Source organism: Actinia tenebrosa, unplaced genomic scaffold (assembly GCF_029948245.1).
Source record: "Actinia tenebrosa isolate PJP-AT-01 unplaced genomic scaffold, QUT_ActTen_1.0 PGA_scaffold4__44_contigs__length_22323623, whole genome shotgun sequence".
Lineage (NCBI taxonomy): Eukaryota > Metazoa > Cnidaria > Anthozoa > Actiniaria > Actiniidae > Actinia > Actinia tenebrosa.
The window spans coordinates 11,222,901-11,243,170 of NW_028292581.1; the positions used below are offsets into that span (position 1 = coordinate 11,222,901).

Consider the following 20,270-nt stretch of genomic DNA (forward strand, 5'->3'; position numbering starts at 1 on the left):
TCACGTCGACAGGGGTATTTTCTGGTTTTTTGCAATTAAATGCTATCCAAAGGAAGTCATTTGTGAAAAATTTCTTAGTGGGATTTGCTGTAGGCCACAAAAATACGAAGGAGAAAAAAATGTTCTAATGATTTAATAAGAGTAAATAAGATAAATGCACCAACATTCGCAATCAAGTGCAGTAGAATTTTCATTCATGGTAAATCAGCTCTATTTGTTGTACTTGCACCATGTAAACTGTAAAATAAAAGAACTTAACGCTTGAATCAAAATAAACTTTTACTCAGTAGCCCACAGGCAGCCCAAACAAGGTTCTTGTGTATGGTTTATAAGGGAATGTATGGGAGTTATGATTAAGGTCATGAAAATAAAATGTTTCACTCAACAATTTGCCTCAAAACCTGCTGCAGTTGTTGCTTTTACTTTGTTCAGTCTTCTGCCGAAGTTTCAGCGTGATTTGAGGCCGTTTAGTGTTTTTTTTCAAAATCCGCTCTTCACTACCTAAGATGTTTGTTCCGAATCTTTAAGCTATTTTTAATAACCAGCCACGCCCCAATTCTATTGTTTTATGTAGGTTTTGAAACCCAGAGTAAGACCTACATTCTTAAAGCCGGGGGGGGGCTTTGATTATCAGCAGGGGAGAGCGGGGCTGAATTCAAATTTGAAATTCAAGACCTGTCCCGGGTTTTGAATTCAGTTCCGCTGTTATCGCGAAACTGGAAAAAAAAGAAAAAAGAAAAAGAAAACAATAACAATATGCAAATAGTTTTAATCAACTTAAACAACAAAAAATAACTTGGTAATTAACAACACACTTCATCAAGCTTTCTTAATTTTGTAGTCTTGCACTCTGATCAGAAAAAATTTATGTTAATATTGAACTTCCCTTTGATCTCATCCAAACGTCTCAGCTTCAGCTCATCTGATTGAGACTTCAGAACTTCTTGCTTCTGATCTTCCATCTTGGCCTTCTTTGTTTTCTCCTCCGCGCCCTCGGTCTTGAATTTCAATGAAAGCCCTCGCCCTATGTTTTGAACCTTTATTTAGAATCAGTGCGCTGAGCTATAGCTTGGACTTGAAATCCCGTACAGTCCTCATTGTCAGGTTTTAAATATTGCTTCAACATTTTTTACTAGATAGACCATTTTCGAGTTCGAAATTACCGATGTGTTGATTGGAGGTCCGCCCACTTGGAGGTGTGATTTTGTCTGCATTCCTTTCTCGCGAAATGCACAATGGACATCAGCGAACTTGGTCGTGTTTACAGTAGGGGAAGAGCATAAGTAGTGATTTGAGATCTCTCGTTATAGATGAGATTGTTGAAAGTGGTGGGGATATCATAACATGATTCTTTCCTGGAAAATTTGCAGAAATTGCTCAAAAATTTCCCCCGCCTCCATGCTCAACTTTGATGTCGAACCTTCTACTCGCCGCCATAATTTTGAATTGAACGTTGCACAGGGATAGCCGAGAAAGGAATGCAGACAAAATCACACCTCCAAGTGGGCGGAGTCACAGCGTCTCGTAGGCAAATTCGCAGACGAATTTTTTAATGCGTGCCACACTTCGATGAAATCCGTAGTAAAGGAGTTATGAATTATTCACGGCTTTCACAAAGTTGTTTACAACATTCGCGTCCGTCTCGCCTCCGTATGCTAGTTGCTCAGTCTGATTTTTTTCACATAAGTAGAACACTATATGAACATTTCAAAAAATATATAAACTAGGTTTTGGAAAACATTGTAATAAAGCCAAAAATGCCCTGCGCCCGCCTTCGCAAGCTGATCGAAATCAATCTTCTCCTGAGTGCTTCTAGCGTTCCCTTTTGTATGCAAATCGCAAAGACCTAAATGACTTTTGATTGCGATGGCTGCTTGTCAACTTAAACATTGCGCTTGATATCAAAAACAAATGACTAGACAAGCGAAACAAATGACTAGACATAGAACACAAGGGTCTTGGTGTAATGAAAATCAACTTGATGTATAAAAAGTACTGCTTGATCATGAAAAAATGCAACTTGAAGTTTTGTCACGTTTGGGCTAGCATACCTCCGGCTCGTGATCGTATAGTCGATACAACACGGCCGCTCATGTTGTATACATTACATAAAGGGAGACCGACCTATAAGAAAACTACTGACTCTACTTACATCTGATCCCGAGTCCAGGAATCGAACCCAGACGTGAGGCGAGTGTGACTATCGAAGTAACGCAAACCGTCTTTAGTAAATTTGATGGAAGGCAGCCACTGAAGCACTGAGTAAACAGGTTTGTGGCATCTGAACCCGGGTCGTACGTGTCATAAAAATTTAGACAGAATAAAATACACTGTAACCACAGGGAGTCCACTTTAGGCGAAATTAAAAGAAATAGACATGTAGATTGAAATACTCTAAATTCTAATTCGATCTTTCGGCTGCCTTAGGGTTAGGGATAGGCAACCTGTTAGGCATTAAGTCGTCCACTCAGGAGTGGTAAACGCATTATTAGATAGATACAAAGCCTGACGTATATAACATTTAAATGAATCTCATGAATATTATACCAGCCTTTGTGAAGCGCCAACGCCTAAAACCAGGTACATCCCTTTAATTTTTTTTATGTTTCTCCCCCCTGGCCACAAGAAGTATACGAGAACTAACAGACATATTAAACGAGGACAATTTAGATATTTTTTTAAATGTTTATACACAGTACAATTTTCATAGCAATGCGTGATAATTTCATAATAAGACAAAACATATGAGAGTGGATTTATCGGGGAACGACCCATATCAAGCCGTACTCTAACTAGTTTATCTAGTTTCTACCGTACTCTATATGTTAGTGTCGAAGTTGGAGTAGAGAAAGCTCACTCCATATATGGTATGATCAATTCCATATTTGGATTGTGCGGAAAAGCAGCGAACAAAAAGGCCGTCGTTTTATGATGAATTTGACATGAACATTTTTGGAAAAAAAAGACAAAAAAAAAAAAAAAAGAAAGAAAAACTTTGGAAAATCGATGATGCTAACGATGCTAACTCGTGGATCTGCCTCGCAGACAACAGACACACGGAAATACGACACTCAATGTTTGATATGTGTACATTGCAAATTATTTTACCTCATCAAAAGGGATTCCGTGAAGTATATATTTATAGTGTCGATCATACTTCTAAAAAAACAAACTTCTAAACCTAAAGCCTTTGGCTCATTAGACTAACAAATCTTTCTTCCAAGGTACTTTTCCTAAAAACATTTACGTTTATAATATTAGGATCTTTTAGTAGAAATAAAATTGAGCTGATATTCGCTGCAGGTTAACCCTTCTCTGCTAGGGAGAAAATTTACGCTTGGACTGAAAATGAAAAAGTGTTGATGCGTCGAGGTCTTCTTTCTTGGATAAAGCTTCCACAAGGAGTTTAGTGACCTGAAGAAAAAAAAACCTTGGTTACTCGATTTTTCAACTGGCTATTTCCCTAAATCTAAGTAGAAACTTAATTTTTGCTTTTTACTATAATATTTGACAAAGCGGAAAAATAAGAATTTGTTAAAAGCTTTCAAAGAAACTTTGAAAATTTACTAACGAGGTGAGGGGTGAAAAATCCTGAAGAAAAGAAAGAGGATCACCAAGGACCACTTCTAGTACATTATTTACTGTGCAAACCCCAATTTATAGATCGTCTGCACAATGATAAAGCTAATAGAACATTTTGGAGTTCCAAATTACCGCTGTGTTCCTTGATTACAGACTCGTTTACTCAGGGTTCAAGCCTCGAATCAGCGTCTAAATATTCACAAATATCAACAGTAAAGTAAAATATGCACAAATCAACATGAACAATAGAACTTCTTTGAAATTCCACGAACCTTCACTGAAACACATGAAAATCCTGAACAAACTCGAGGCTTAACCCTGAGCAACAGAGAACTCGAAACTGGAGTATTCAAATACCTGAAAATTGGTAACCAGTGGAACACCAGAATCGATAGAAGCTCGTCTGATCAGATAGTTATCCTTGATATACTTGGTATTATGGTTTGGTAGGTTGATCACCATGTCTATCTTCTTATCTGTGATCAGTTTGGTAACGTTGGGGTGTTCTCCTTTGTCGTGAAGGGGCCACTCGACAGGCTGGGCTGCGATTCCGTGCTCGTTCAAGTACCGGGCAGTGGCCTCTGTTGCGTACAAGTTGTATCCTAACTTGTGGAGTTTGTGAGCCGTGGGGAGGAATTCTGGCTGGAACGATTGCTGTTGGAAAACAACATCCAAAAAGCTTTTACAGCTGGCCGTTTCATGTAATTCAGACGTAATGTTTTTAAGATCACATTTCTGACTTGATCCTGATTCAACTGATTAAAATACCTCGGGAATTGATGATGATTATTATTATGGTGATAATGATGATTATAGTGATGATGCAGGATGCATGATAATGGTGATGACGGTGATGGTGATGATCATAATTAATGCACGATGATCATGGGATACATGATGATGAAGATGATGATGATGTTAATGATGATGATGATGATGAAGAAGAAGATGATGATGATGACGATGATGATTATGCATGCACGCATGCTGGTGATGCACATCATGATGATGATGGGGACTAATGTTAGTGATGATAGCGCCGGGAGACAGATGATAATAATGCATGATGAGAATAAAGAACACTAAGAGAGACAAGCAAACAATATATCATATACCTGTATACCGATCAAGATATTTTTGTTTGGAAGGCGGAAGCCAGCAGACATGACTGCCTTGAGGAACGCGGAATGAAGATCTTTGCCAAAACACGCAACCTGGAAAGGTAGAAAGACAGACATATATTCATGTTGAAATAGTTATAAGACTCGCGCTTTAGAAACTCGACAAATAAACTATTCGTTAACGTTATGGCAAACAGAAAGCAAACTAGGCTTGTTCCACACATCGTGACTCTCAGTCCCGGGGGGGTACTACCACCCCAACTTGGGTAGGGGTGTGCCGCCAGGACCTCAAAACCCTGACCCATGGCAGTCCGTCCATATTTCCTTCAGTCAGTCATCATTCAGTCCGTCAGTCAGTCAGTCCCTCCAACAATGAGTCAGTATTGGTAATTTAGTCGGCGTCAGTCCATCAGGAAAGTCCTCAGTCAGCCCGTAAATTGGTCCATGCCTAAGTTAGTCTGTCAGTCATTGTAACAAATGTTCATTAGAAAAATCGTCGGTGATCAGTAAGCCAATTCTGAGTCAATCCTTTAGTTAGTCGGTCAGTCATTCAGTCAAATATAATACATCGACTCTTCATTCCTGGGAGTAAACTGACGTCACAGAGAACGCCTGATCACGTGATTGTTTTATCCAGCCTTACCTCTCCAGTAGAAGCCATCTCACATTTCAGCAAGGGGTCAGCATCGCGAAGACGAGGCCAAGAAAACATCGGTGCCTGAAGTTTTATGTATGAATGTTCACTATTCTATCTAACAGAGCATCAGTAATAGGTGTTGCTTCTGTTAACAATCTATCAAAAATTCATAAAACATTGATCCAATAGACCTATCCCGAATTCGCTTGACTGACCACGAAACAATGGTTTGAAGTCGAGACTGGACTTGATTCTTTTATTCATCAAGTTCAACCTCGACTTGAAACCATTGTTTCGTGATCAGTCAAGCGAATTCGGGATAGGTTTATTGGAGCATGGAGCAACCATACACATCACGTGCATGGACCTTCAATCCCCATAAAGTAATCTTCATTAGTATTCTTTATATAAAGAACGCTAATAAGGACTGCGCATGTACGTGACGTACAAGCCTCTGAAGTATAAAAGTTTATGATCGTGACGTGTATAGTAGCTCTACAGATTCGACCAAGGATTTGTGAATTATTCATGGTTTTTTAGTGTCTTGCATAGATGTGCTTGGAGATGGATCGAGTGGACCGTCTAGATCACTTGTCTCGACTGATTCTGTGAAATTTTTTCTCTTCCTCTCACGTACCTTTATCCCGACATAACCCTCTGGTTTTATTGGGGTATTAAGGTGAGGCAGTTTGTCCAGATCCTGAGGATGGTCTATCATGACTTTTGTAGCACAGTCTATAAAATCTACACCAAGCGTCTTGGACACGAACGGGAAGGATCGCGAAGCACGGAGATTACATTCAATGACCTACATGATCAAACAAACGTTACTATCAACAATATGTGCTGTAGTGATGGTAAAGAAAGGAGATTGCATTCAATGACCTACATGATAAAAAAAAAACGATTACTATCAACAATATGTGCTGTAGCGATGGTAAAGAAAGGAGATTGCATTCAATGACCTACATGATGAAAAAAAAAACCGATTACTATCAACAATATGTGCTGTAGTGATGGTGAAGAAAGGAGATTGCATTCAATGACCTACATGATGAAAAAAAAAACGATTACTATCAACAATATGTGCTGTAGTGATGGTAAAGAAAGGAGATTGCATTCAATGACCTACACGATCACACAAACGTTACTATCAATCGCACATTAAATTCCGCAAAAATCGCTCGTGTAAAAGGGCATGCGGATCGATTTGGGGTACAGTGCAGTGGAATTTTGCTCTCCTGTTGTTTTTTGGAATCCATTGTTTTGTCCTCCGGATTGGGAGTGATCTACACGACTCGATTTAGAAATAATCTCTATAATACTATATATTTCTTCATATTTTTATTAACTTATTATTGTTATATTATTATATATACATTAGTATTTTTATATTAATATTATTATCATTATGTTTTTGAGATTATTTATTTAGATTCAGGTGTCCCCGATTAGTGTTGCCACCTGTGGAACGCTAGAAGTTTAGACACATTAATTAAGTCATTGATTGATTGATTGACTTTAGTATAAGGATTTGTACATAGTTACATCCCTCTTACCATGATTCTATCGCCTTTAGCGAGAAACTGCATGTTGAACGGACCAGATATCATAAACCTTTGCGCAATCTTACGAGTCACATCTTTGATCTGTTGAAAGAGAAGATCTAACTTAAACAACACAACTGTGCTCTCTTTTATTAGCGTATTTATCCTTATCAGATTAGCATCATGTTACTATCAGAAGCTATAACAATTGGCTATTAGCGCTCGTAATGGTCTCATGTTTTGCACGAATAAGATAATAAATGAAGAGAAGGAAAATTGACGGGAATCTGAAAAAGTTTTGAACTGCGCACTGCAGCAGGCAGTGCAGCCCTTCACATATCTGTCAGTCATGTTGGTTTACTTCTAATAAAGGCTGCTGAAAACACCTGAGCCGTAAACATTTGACACCCGACTGCAGTTTTAACTGAGAATTTTGAAGTTTTATTTCCTTCCCTGCCCCGTTGCTCCACCTTTCTCCTTTCAGTTCTTACCTTGTCAATAGTTTCAAGGCTGACAGTTTGTGGTGGTAAGATAAGGGTGGCGTCTCCTGAATGAACACCAGCATTCTCGACATGTTCGGAGATAGCATGACATATGACCTGGCCATTCTTGGCCACAGCGTCCATTTCGATTTCTCGAGCTCCAAGGATGAACTTAGTCATGACCACAGGGTGTTCCTATGGAAAAAAAGACGAAGCATTAGGAAGCAAGGCGCTGACATAAACAAGTATGTTGTTGCTATTTTTGAGAATTTACATTATATATATATATCAAAGTATTTTCATAATGAGTGAAAGGCCGCTTTATTGACTTTATTGACTTTATTGACTATTTAGTAGGTCGACATCCACCATTAACCAAGCCAACCCTCTCTTAGTGCTAGATCAAAGAGAATTGAACTAACGTTCGCTTAACATTTCTTGATTAGCCAACTAATTATATGTTTTATTACCATGTATCCCCAGTTAAGTTTTTCTTGATTATATTATTGATGGATATTTTATATTTTACAGTGTTTAAATATGTTATTTTCAGGCATCCAATAAATAATAACTAATTTATTATAGTGCGAAAGAAGATATAGGAGACTAACCCTATGCGAGAATATGCATATGTAATAGGACTCCATGCTGTCCAATAAAGAAATAATTGGACGAGGAAAATTCCGAGGACTGACAAAATTGGATGAGGCCGTAGGTCGAGTCCAATTTGGCAGTCAGAGGAATTTTTCGAGTCTAATTATTTCTTGATTGGGGAGCATGAAATCCCATTACCTATTAATTATATAGCTGCCTAATTAATCCCATATCAACAAGACCTGTCCAATCAAGAAAATAATTGGACAGTTACCTATATGGGATTAATGAGAAACTGTATAATTACTCCTGTTATTGAATTGGAATTTAGAAGTTGATTTTTGCGAAGGGATAAAAACCGGAGAACCCGGGGGAAAAACCCTCGAAGCACTGGAGAGAACCAACAAACAACTCTACTCACATACATACGACAATATTTTCAGTTACCTCAGATACTCGTGCAGCGTCTCTCAGGAATCCTCTCAGCTCGTCAGGACCATAGGCTACATTCATAGCTGAGCCACTAAAATTCAATCATAAATAAAAATATTTATAACTATTGTTTTTGACAAGTGACTAATATATTTTAGTGTCAAAAACAATAGTTATAAATAGTCAAATTCAACTAGTGGTCTATCATCAATGCTGCGTTCTGATTGGATGAGGTCTATCATCAATGCTGCGTTCTGATTGGATGAGCTACTACTAGGCTATGAGCTAATAGCTTACTAGTGGTCTATCATCAATGCTGCGTTCTGATTGGATGAGCTGCTACTAGGCTATGAACTAATAGCTTACTAGTGGTCTATCATCAATGCTGCGTTCTGATTGGATGAGCTGCTACTAGGCTATAAGTTATATCCTACTAGTACCGAAAAGTGTCGATTTGAAAACCAAAATATTAAATTTACTTTAATTTAAAACTTTTTTGCATCTTTATATTTGACCGACTAGTTGAATTTGACTACAATACAATTAGTCCTCTCGCTCTCATGACCTATGCGTCAATAGCTCATTCGGCCTTCAGTTCCATGGGTTATTGACTCATAGCCCATTCGGGCTAGAAGGGTATTTGGTAATAAGACACCCGGCGTGACACTCAGTGCGCACAACAAGCACTTTGACATCCGCGATATCTCTACCCTCAGTATAAACTGGTCACCAGAGGTATGACGCGATTCTCAAAGAGTAACAACCAGCACGACATGGGAAAAGGCAACCATACGATATATTCTTCTTTGACATCCGTACCTCGGGGTCAAACCTCAATATAAGATGCGGTAGGACACCCCATATACTGCATACATACCTCAATACGTAGGAAGGTCGCAGAAGACATGGGTAACCGACAGTAGCAGCAAAATCTAAGGCGTCTTTCTGCAGGCGAACAAAATAAATAAAAAGTTGAACTTCAAAGAAATTAGTGACAATTAGTAAATATTTGCTAGCGTATCCGAACTTACCACTGAGTAGAGGGCCCTCCATGGTGCTTGGTCAACACCAATCTCATCTATGATCTCAGAGAATCGTGACCTGTATGATAGTAAGATATATTACCAGCAGGACAATTGGAAAAAATATAACTTTGGAAGGGGGCAGGGTAGCGTGGCTGAGAAAATAGACCAGTCAACGAGGATAGCCGGTTGGAGAAAAACAAGAGAACTCGAGCATAGCGCTTAAAAACCTAGCTAGGCTTGAAGGCCTTAGGTTCATGATCTTCAAATATTGACCAACCTTTCCTCGGCAGCGTCAATCATCAGAGGTGAAGTTCCAAGGATGTTGACTCCATTTTTGAACAACGGCAAAGATAAGTTGTTAGGTATTTGACCTCCCACGGATATAATTGCTCCTTGACATCCCTAACGTGGAACGGAAGGAAGTAAATATAAAACACTTTAGTACCAGGGTCAGGGATTTAGCCATCAATAGGTAAGTAACATAACCATCCACACTATATACTCTTGACAGATCGGAGTGAAATAGTGTGAAATCATATTATGATGGTTATAAGAGCGTGTTAGCGCTTATAGTGCTTGGACACTTGGTGCCTGAGAACAAGTGAACCAGCCTTTCACTCGGGCACCCGTGTGTTCACATAGTGTTCACACTTATAGTGCTTAGGACACTTGGTGCCTGAGAACAAGTGAACCAGCCTGGCACTCGGGCACATAGTCATCGTGCTCAGCAAGAAATGTACTCTCAATGATCGTTTTCGCATGAACAAAGAGTGAAAATGGTATTATGCTAGGGCACTATGCCCGTGCCTGAATTTTACAGCTAATCCGATCCCTTGCACTATCTGTGTTCAATTGAAGTGGAAAATAATAAAGTCTTTTTGCTCCATTATTATCACGGCTTTTGTTTTGGTAAGTCACTTAAACCACTAGTCCACTCGCAAAACGTCTTGCTCTTAAAACGATAATAAAGTTAAACCCCTTTGGTTGGGTTAGTACCTGCAAGGGTGAAATTTTAAAAATTGCACCTTATCTAGTCAGGTTTTTTTTCTATGACTTTGTTCTCCTTATAAATGTACTTCACAAGAAATAGAGTCATCCTATTTTGTTTCCAAACTGCGATATCGTAACCGATCCAAGCAGCGATTTCCCGTCTACACAAGTATATACCCTGCCCAGTCCACTATATCGATCAGATTAGTTCCTATACTAACACCGTTTCTCTCAGGAGCAATATTATTCATGATCTTCTAATGTTTCCTTCTAAAAATTTTAGAACTGATTATTTTTGATAAAAAATGCTTCTTAAACTGAGTACCAATGGCAGATCCAGGGTTTGAAAAAGGGTAATTCCAAAATGGCGGCCAAGCTTCGCAAAGAGGCGTTTCAATTTCATTCTACTGAGCATAAAGAAAAATGATTGGCTTCACAAGATCTCACAAAGGAAAGTTCCACAAATCCCATGGAACCACCCCTGTATTCACTATTGATTACATATGCTGTTACCAAAAAGATTTCCAAGAAAAAGAAGGAAATCAAAAAAATGCATAGCAAATTACTTTACATTGTCTTTATTTTACTTGTATTTTCATTCCTCGTGTACGAACCTCTTGTTGATAAATATCCAGTACCCGTTCCAGGGACAGTTCCTCAAAATAAAGTCTGTCACACTCGTCATAGTCTGTACTGACGGTCTCTGGGTTGTTGTTCACAACCACCTGGAAAAATAACGAAAACATTAGAAGGGCAACATCCTTTTTCTTCCACTTTCTACCGCTGTTCACTGACAGACTAATGCCTAACACCATCACCCCACGATCATCAGATCGTCGGTAATACTCACTGTTTTCATTCCAAGGTCCCTTAGTGTTCTAATACAAGATACTGCACACCAATCAAACTCTACACTACTACCAATATGATATGGACCACACCCTAACACCATCACCCCATGGTCGTCGAACGCCAGATCGTTCTCGCTGCCATTGTAGGTGATGTAAAGGTAGTTAGTCTTGGCGGGATACTCAGCAGCCATCGTATCGATCTGTGGAAATAGAAAACATTATCACAACTTTTTTTGAGGATTTATTGCTTGAACGAAATTTCAAAGAATTTTTTTACCTGTTTAACCCAAGGCTTTACTCCCTGGTTGATCCGATTTTGTCTGACAGTCATCTCATCTGTTCCCATTAGCCTGCTCAGTTGTCGATCAGAAAACCCCATCTGTTTGGCTAGTTTTAGTTGATCTATGGGTAATTCATCGCTGGAATAACGGAAGAAATAATAAACACTGAATAACTAAACTCGGCAGAAAACGTTTTAGGATGGTTTACATGTTTTATGGAACAATAAAACAACCTCTAGGCTAATTAAACTCAGAGCACTAATTCAACCATCAAATAGTCCCCTTCACGGTTCCCTGCGCACTCTTGAAAGCTAGCCGTGCCTTTGAATCGAAGCGAGACGAACGGTGAGCTTGCAATGATAGAGATCTTTTTTAACACCTTGGACAATTATTTACAGGTTTCTATCATTGCAAGCTCACCGTTTGTCTCGCTTCGATGCAAAGGCACGGCTACCTTTTGAGATGGCGCTGGGAACTGTGAAGAAGACTATTGGAATGGGCCTTTGCAACCGTTGGTCACGTAACCCTACTCCCCTTAAAAAGAGAAGTTGTTTCAAAATGAACATCAGAAATGAAAAGAGCACCTCAGTATTAGTAAGAAGGAAAAGGAAATCCTTATCCAGTGGGTAAGTCCATGCTGTTATCCAATAGATTTATCCACTGGATAACATTTATCCGTCGGATAACGCTACCCAGGCTTCGTACAACCGGGCCCAGTACATTCTCCCATACAAATCCTTATAAAATATTTGTCATGGTCTGCTAACAATGTTCGGTCAAATTTTGGCTAAATTCGTGGGTCAAATCGGTGTTTGGTTAAATGTTGGGGCCGTTTTACAGAACCTTAAAATGATGAGGTTTACTGACGGAGTCAAGTAAAAACGTCAGGAAAACTGTACCGGAGAATCTGACTCCAAACAAGACGCCCTACAGGCGTTCACTGGGTTACCTGTATCATGCACAGAGGACTCGTACGTTGCAATGTTAGTCAAAAGATAATAGAATGGTTCAAAGAAAAGAATGAATTCTTTTTAACTTGTCTAAGACGGTCTTCTTCCTTAAGGTGTTCTCTACATGATATTAAAATATTTGCAGGTTTTGCCCTTTTTTAGGCCACAAAATAAACAGTAAATATAGACATATGATGATCCAAGTGCAGTAAGTGTTCTTGTCAGTAAACTTTGTCAGTAAAGATAGGAAAGCGTAGGTCTACTTTTCGCGGATCGATATTGCTTATATGACTGACAACGTCTGATCGAACTTATACAGGCTAATAACAAACCGAATAGGAATAAGAAGATATAACTAGCTAAAAACTAGTGTGAGCTGCGTCGGTGTTTCTAATGAAACAGTAATGATGAAAAGGTAAATTATACACCGTGAAAAGATGAAAAAACTTACTGACCTTTCGGACGCTAGTCCTTCGTCGGAGTAAAAGAGGAATAAATATTTTTTCACTTAAGAGATTGCCTTAATTATTGTTAAAGTTTTAAATCTAATAAAAAAATGGATTAAAAAAGAAAAGAAAAAAAAGGAAAATTTTATGTAAATAAGACGGGATTCTAACCCACCAAAAGAAATATAAAGAAATGCGATTCCACTGTGCCATACCCCCGAGACATCCGCAGAGCTGAGGCGGCGTATGGACTTCGGACCTGACGGCGATTAAATCCTTCTGCCCTTGGGTGTACGAATTACGCAAGAAAATGTTCTAGCCGAAGCATCAGGGGAGAGACCAGCCGGCCCCCAGACCATATCGGCTGATCCCTTGCATCTCTGCCACGCACGGAATCGGTTGAAAATATAATGTTAAAAAGTCTAGTCTATACGGTGCATTGTTTTCACGGCTATTGTTATGCTGATTCACCTGGAACCGTGGTCCAGTGGATAAATCGTTGTCGTTCAAGATACTGAGTCAAGCTCGCCTGAGGAGGGTTAGCATTTGGATGGGTGACCTAAACATTATACCTACTCACGCTTTTGCTCCTTTTTTCCGTTTTTCTTTTTTGATTTTTAAAATAATAGTATATAGAATAGTTTAGCTTTCTATTAACTAAATAACTAAAAACTAAAATCTTCTTTTACTGCTCAATTATATTACTTCTAAAGCCCGGAATTACATCATCAGCTGCTAAGCCAATCTATGAGCCTAGAATCTATGGACACGTCATTCAAATTCATATATGGATACTCTAGCGCAACAATGCACTTTTCGCGAGATGGATTAAGACAACCCAGTAATCAGTAAAGCATATACTTACATTTTGAGCTTGCTGAAGTCATTGCTAAGGTCGATGATTTCCTTTAGTTTGTAAAGGAACCAGGGATCGATGTTTGTCAACTCGTGAATTTTATTAACCGAGTAACCCTTCTCAAAAGCCTGGAAACGACAATAAATAAAGCATCAAGGAACAAGTCAAACTGATGACACATCGTTACTGAGGGAACGTTTGCCAGATTAGTGGGCGATAATTATTAGACGAGGTTGATCACGATACTTTTTAATCACTGAGTTTAATAATTGTTTTTATCATTCAAATTATTTCTTCCATTTTCTTTTTGTGTTTTGACTGCCTTTGCTATTTATCAAACACACCAAGGAAAGGTGAAGGTAGCCATGTTATTTGTTATTGCAATCTCGTACCCAGAGCTTGCGTTTCTTCTGGCTTGCGGCATAGAACGAGGGCTCTGGCATAATATATTTTTTGAGACCAGGATTTATTGGACTTCCGGTATAAGAGAGAATGTGTTAAAAGACATGCCAAAAATTAAAAAAATATGTTAATTCCTGATTTCTAAGTTTTATTTTGATCGGAAGTAAACAAAGAACTCTATTTTAAAGCATGATTTTCATTGATTATATTTCACTTCCGGAAAATTGCGCTTGCGCCAAAAAAATGGATTATGTCAGAGCCCTCGTTCTTCGCCGCAGGCCAGAAGAAACGCAGGCTCTGGGTACGAGACTGAGTTACTTGCAGTTACCTCTGCCAATCAAAACGACGGAAAAAATAATTCGAATGATCATTAAAATTACTGGGACATTACACAAGGCAAGTTCAGGGTACATTTTTTTAAATATAGGCATGGTTTGCAAAAGGCTTCATTAAGAGGAGAGATGAGGGTTGGAGATGGATTCATTCCGAATCAAAATCTTTACAAATACCAAAGGTAAAGTAAAGAATACGCAATGTCAACAATATAAACTCTTCAAAAACCTCACAGACCATCACATGGACACATGACATATGAACATTCTATGCAATTATGAAGTTTGGAAGTTAATAAATTTTCAACTTCCAAATAACCATGTGTTCCTTGATTACAGACTCATTTACTCAGGGTTAGCCTCATTTAAGTGTCTCAGGAATTTTCACAAATACCAACGTTTAAGTAAAGAATGCACAACTTAAACTATAATAAACACTTTGAAATGCACGGACCTTCAATGGAACACATAAATATTCTGCACAAATTCGAGGCTAGTCCTGAGCTACAGAGACTGGGAACTTGAAAATGGAGTATTACAAAGAGTTTTGCATTTACCCTGGCTAGGGAATACACACGCGTGTTGGAGGGCACACGGAGATTCTCTTCAAACGCTTCTCCATCTACAACATCTTTGTTTCCACTTGGAATCTATGAAACAATTGTAAACATATATAGTATAGAAATATACCCACTCATGGCCTACTCATTTATTTTAAGTCCAAAAACATGGTTAAGGTACTCTCCACTTAAATTTTCAATTGCGTTGCTATGGTAATGGTCGTTCTCATCACAGAAGCCATTGCCTCGCCTTTGATAATCATCACCTCCCTATACTAACTTTCTCAAGTAATACAGCCTGAAAATGCCATGGTAATAGCTGTCGTTGATATGATGACTGCTGCTCTTAACATGGGAGCCGTCACCAAGGTAACCATTGTCATTGCTATGCAACCTCACACCAGTATTTTTACCTTAGGAACGAAGCCATCAACAGATGGATGCACCATTCGAAGGGCTTTCTGAATACTCTCTTCAAAAGTACGACCAATGGCCATCACCTGTGGATTGAAACGAAACATTGAATAATTAAGACGATAGAAATTAGCAGCACGAACAGGTCGTGTCAGAGCATTCTGAATGGATGAACAGTAATTTTCCGTGCTGTGATTGGATAAAAAGGATGTCTTTAATCTGTGCCGTGACCTTTTCTTCTCTTCTCGCGGATGTGGGTCGGACCCAATACAGCCTTAAAGAGAGAGAGAAATAGACAAACCTTTTCTTATGGAAGCAAAACAAACTGCTTCAGACAGTTAAACCGGTTTCGTATGAACTCAAAACGTACGGTGACCACAGGACGTTGGAAATGGCTTCTCCTAATTAATGTTTACAGTGCGCTTCATTCACTCACACTAATACCGAACGATAAAATACGGCCAGACAATGGTCTGCGAAATTCAATCCACAATATATCTAAACGCGTTAATATACATTATTTACCTCGCCGACGCTCTTCATTGAACTGCCGATTTCTTTCGGGGTCAAATGAAATCTGTCCAGGTCCCATCTAGGAATCTAAACATTAATTACAAAAACACAATTGCAAATTAGCGGATTTACTTTTAAACAATAATCAATTCCCAAATTTATTACTCTCATTTATTACTCTCATCATGGTAAATCCTTATTTGTAGTATTGATTAAAAACAAATAAAATTAAACTTTTTGGCAAACCAATTTTTGAGGCAGTATGTTCCAAAAGAACGCGGGAAAGCTTTTTTTGGGTTCTTAGGAACTCAAACTTCAATGAAAGAAAAAGGGTAGGAAAACACAGCAAAAGAAGACCAGATTTTATGATGAAAATAAGTCACCCTGCGCCCACAATATGGTCATAATATATGGGCTACACAGCGCGCGCAACAACTGCAAATATTTGTGGGTCATATTGCACGCGCTACTGATGACAAAGTGTTATGGGTAACAGCGCGCGCGCGAGCAAAATTCCAACAACTGAAAAAATTGCGACATTCAAACAAAACGAAAACTATCAGAGCAACACATGATCACAAAATGAATAAGACGGCGAGTTTTCTTTTCCAAAACAGAGGTAAAAGCGAAGTATTTACAGAAGAAATCAAGTCCGCGAATTTCGTCTCATATTTTACGTCACAAACACTCTTTAATGACATCACAATGGAAAATTACCTCGCTATGAAGTTTGTTCATAAAGATTTTAGCGTTTTGACGTTGTTGTACGGCTATTTACTCGCAGAGCAATTTTATAATATTTTTTGGATCGTAATTATCGTTATAAGCTACATTATATTAAGCATCATGTCTGTGAACACAAATGCAACAAAGAGGTAAGAAAATAGAAACTTATTTAGCGATATTCTTGTGGAAAATCATTAACATAAGCAAAGAATGAAAAAAGGATTTCTCATTTTTCTAGGAGTGAAAATGGGGCACCAAGTCGGCATGGTCGCTTAAGGTTGTGGAACCCAAAGCCCAGCGATGACAGCGACAATGATGGTCAAGCCCCACAGGTACGACCTTCCTTACTTAAGACTCCTTTTGTGGTATGGTTTGTTGGAAAACACAAATTATCTTTCAAGCACCAGGTTAAAGAAAACGTGCGCAAATGCATTAGAATGAAGAACTTCTTCTGGGCCCGGTTGTACGAAGGGCGAATAGCGCTATCTGACCTATATATCTTATCCAGTGTGGCTAATTTTTATTGCTAACCACTGCATAATGATTTATCCAACAGATTATTTTTTTAATTTTTTATTATTTTTATTTATTATTATCTTTTTTTTTTTTTACTGAAAAATGTTTCACTGAACTGGGAAGAAAATAGTCTGGTAAAGTTACGATGATAGCGTTTGTAAAATATTTAAATCAAAATTACTGAGTGTGTGCTTGGTTGATGATAGGTTGTGAATGAAGAGCCACTAAATGATGAAGTGTATCTACCTGAAGACAGACCACAAGTGAATATCAAGAACGCAATACGACGTAAGACACATTAGATCTAGCTAAAACAGTAGCAAATAATACAATATTGAACGTAATGGTAGGGTGTGTGATCGTAAAAGTATCTTCAATTAGTTCAAAAGCGCTGCCTGAACGACTAAACACTTAAATAAAAAGAATTTATGCGTAGTGAGGTCTATCCTTGCCGTTTAAGGCATCTACATATTCTACTTTATTATCCGCATGGACCTTAATTTTAACAAGTAAAGATGATAATCCGAAAAGATAGATTAGCCCAGAGGCCTTAAATTGCTGCTTTTATTGTTATTTTTTATTGTTTTCTCTTAGGTACTTTTGGTGCTGATTGTTGTACTTTTTTTAGGGAGGGGTGGGTTTTCGGTTTTTCTTTTAAGAAGTGAAGTAAAGTAAAGTGAAAGAATGAATAAAAACGAATACTATCATTTCTAGATATGTGTGTTAATAGAAATGATCATTCATCTTTCAATCACTAGACGAAGATCTACCGGAATGCAGGCCGTTATCAGAATGCCGAGACATTCATCCTGCAGGTAACGTTTTCTTTTTCGATGTTATACGCAACAAGCTTGGACAATCTCTGACAATAAAAGGATTCTCATGTCTCAAAAAGTCAAATTCTGAAAAAACCCATTGAGAGCACGTGAGAAAATCGACAAGCAAGTCTAATGAGAAAACAGAAGAAAAAGAACAGGAAAAACCACTGCCTCTTTAGTTTTGGCCTAATGTTTTTCGTTTCCATTTTGGACCACGTGTCATTCCTTTGTGAATAAGATTCTTTGTTTGAAACGTATCGGCCATATCCACGTGTCTTCCCACGCGAAAACATTAGACAAAGAAATGATATTCTAGGAAATGAAGTATTATGGCATGGCGTTGTCTAAAGCGAGAAAAATTTACGGCCAAAACTAGAAACTGTTTTTTTTTTTAAAGTTGATTGCGCCTTCAAACTTTAACGAACGATACAAATTCCTTATAAAACTTTGGGAAGGACAGTGTTCTCAGTCTCATAAAATAAATATAATATTTTTTCCCCCACAGATCCTACTATATACGACTTGCAGAATCATGGTCAAAACTATCGTCACAAAATCTTCCATGAGAAATGGAGCGAACAAGAAGTCAAAGTCTTCACCAACAAGTAAGTCATAGAAACACTGTTGTTATTAAAGGGAACGTCAAGGGTGGTGTAGCGGTGGTGCAAATAACTTATGGCGCGAGTTTATGATCGAAAAAACTCTCCAGTTCGTTTTAAAAAAGGTACTGACCACGCCCTTACTCAATAAGTCCTTTTGACAGATACGGCGGCCATCTTAAATTCTATAATTTTAATTAAGATATTATGGGATGCTGAGGGGGAACTATTGGAAAATGTATAGACTGCACAGGCTGTCAGGGTGTCTTTTAATATAACTTTACGCTTTTCGATGAGAAGCACATCTAATAGGCAATTGGATTTGCTGTTAGTTTCAAAATGTAACCACGCCACTGTATGGTTCGATAAATGTTCTACGAATTACCCCCTCGGCATCCCATAATTAAAGATGGCTGCCGTATCAGTAAAGAGGTCTATTGTGTTATTTGCAAAAATAATGAAACATGAATGTAATGGAATTTTCTGTTTAGGTACGTAAATCTACAAAGCAACAAAGAGAGGAAGTTTGAGCTGATTGCTAAAGCACTTCCCGGCAAGGTAAGACACGCTCTGCAAGAATAATACCTTTATACACAATTAATCTAAATATGCCGACCAATTTGAAGAACTATTGTTGTGGACTGACTAGCCTCGTGTTCACGTGGAAACATAAAAGCGTTTTCACATGTAGGCTAGTCAGTCGCTAGTCAGTGTAGAACAATAGTTATTCAAATTGGTCGCCATATTTCGATCTGTGTATAAATTCGTTTGTATTGATGGGTTGCAAGCATTCCCAAGAGAGTTAAAAGACAAAAACATGGCGGCCATTGTGGTACCGTTAACAATGGATGCTAATGAGAAATCTTTTGTTAAATGATACCAACATGGCCGCGATGACGTAACGTGCAAACGAAGAATAGAAGAAACAAAATATGACAGAAAATATTTTTGATCTCAATTATTAACGTTGTGCATGATCTTGATTTTTCCTTTGTAGACCGCAACAGATTGCAGGCAGTTTTACTATTTATACAAACACATCCTTGACTTCAAAACACCAGAGGTAGTGTGCGATTCTTATTCATTTGAAATACTGTCCTTTTCTAGTTATTTTTTAAAAAAATAACATCTTTTCACCTTGGAGAGTGTATATTCAGTTTTGCGTTCTGAGCCATGCCAATGAAAGCTGATTTTGAACTATTGAAATTTCTTAACAGAGAGAAAGAAAGCAGATCGAGAAGCAAAGAAAGGAGATTTTGTTAAGACTGAAGGAACCTTGCAGTTCTCGTCTGAGAACAAGAAGAAACCAAGAATCGCGTGCCAATTCATGTGATGCTGCCACGCCCAGCAAGGTGAGAATTACAAAGCAACACATAGTGACGAATCAACTTATTCATATTTCAATATTTCTATTAAAGCATAGTAAAGAGGGGTAGAAGAGGAAGAGGAGGAAGAGGAGGAGAAAAAAAGTTTTGCAGATATTTCACCGTACAAGTGAACTCTCACTTTTTACCAACACTTTTCTTCTCTGGTCTCGATGGAAAAACTCTTGATGACTCACAAAAAGTAAAAATCTTTGGCAAGCGAGAGAAATAA

The 20,270-nt window shown here is 38.3% G+C and overlaps 1 protein-coding gene across 1 annotated transcript in view; it reads right to left on the reverse strand.

Moving 5' to 3' along the window:
• Positions 1-2,651: 2,651 nt before the first annotated feature.
• LOC116288266 (carbamoyl-phosphate synthase [ammonia], mitochondrial) overlaps positions 2,652-20,270 on the reverse strand; it is a 51,843-nt gene continuing 34,224 nt past the window's right edge. The window contains exons 20-37 of the mRNA XM_089036789.1: positions 16,028-16,102; positions 15,502-15,588; positions 15,086-15,178; positions 13,804-13,922; positions 11,539-11,680; positions 11,261-11,461; positions 11,025-11,135; positions 9,698-9,822; positions 9,427-9,496; positions 9,273-9,340; positions 8,411-8,486; positions 7,379-7,564; positions 6,900-6,989; positions 5,978-6,148; positions 5,347-5,421; positions 4,698-4,796; positions 3,940-4,236; positions 2,652-3,414 (exon numbers count right to left, since the gene is read on the reverse strand). Coding sequence (XP_088892915.1) covers positions 3,319-3,414; positions 3,940-4,236; positions 4,698-4,796; positions 5,347-5,421; positions 5,978-6,148; positions 6,900-6,989; positions 7,379-7,564; positions 8,411-8,486; positions 9,273-9,340; positions 9,427-9,496; positions 9,698-9,822; positions 11,025-11,135; positions 11,261-11,461; positions 11,539-11,680; positions 13,804-13,922; positions 15,086-15,178; positions 15,502-15,588; positions 16,028-16,102 — 2,181 coding nt within the window. The 3' untranslated portion in view covers positions 2,652-3,318. The remainder of the gene's footprint in view (positions 3,415-3,939; positions 4,237-4,697; positions 4,797-5,346; positions 5,422-5,977; positions 6,149-6,899; positions 6,990-7,378; positions 7,565-8,410; positions 8,487-9,272; positions 9,341-9,426; positions 9,497-9,697; positions 9,823-11,024; positions 11,136-11,260; positions 11,462-11,538; positions 11,681-13,803; positions 13,923-15,085; positions 15,179-15,501; positions 15,589-16,027; positions 16,103-20,270) is intronic.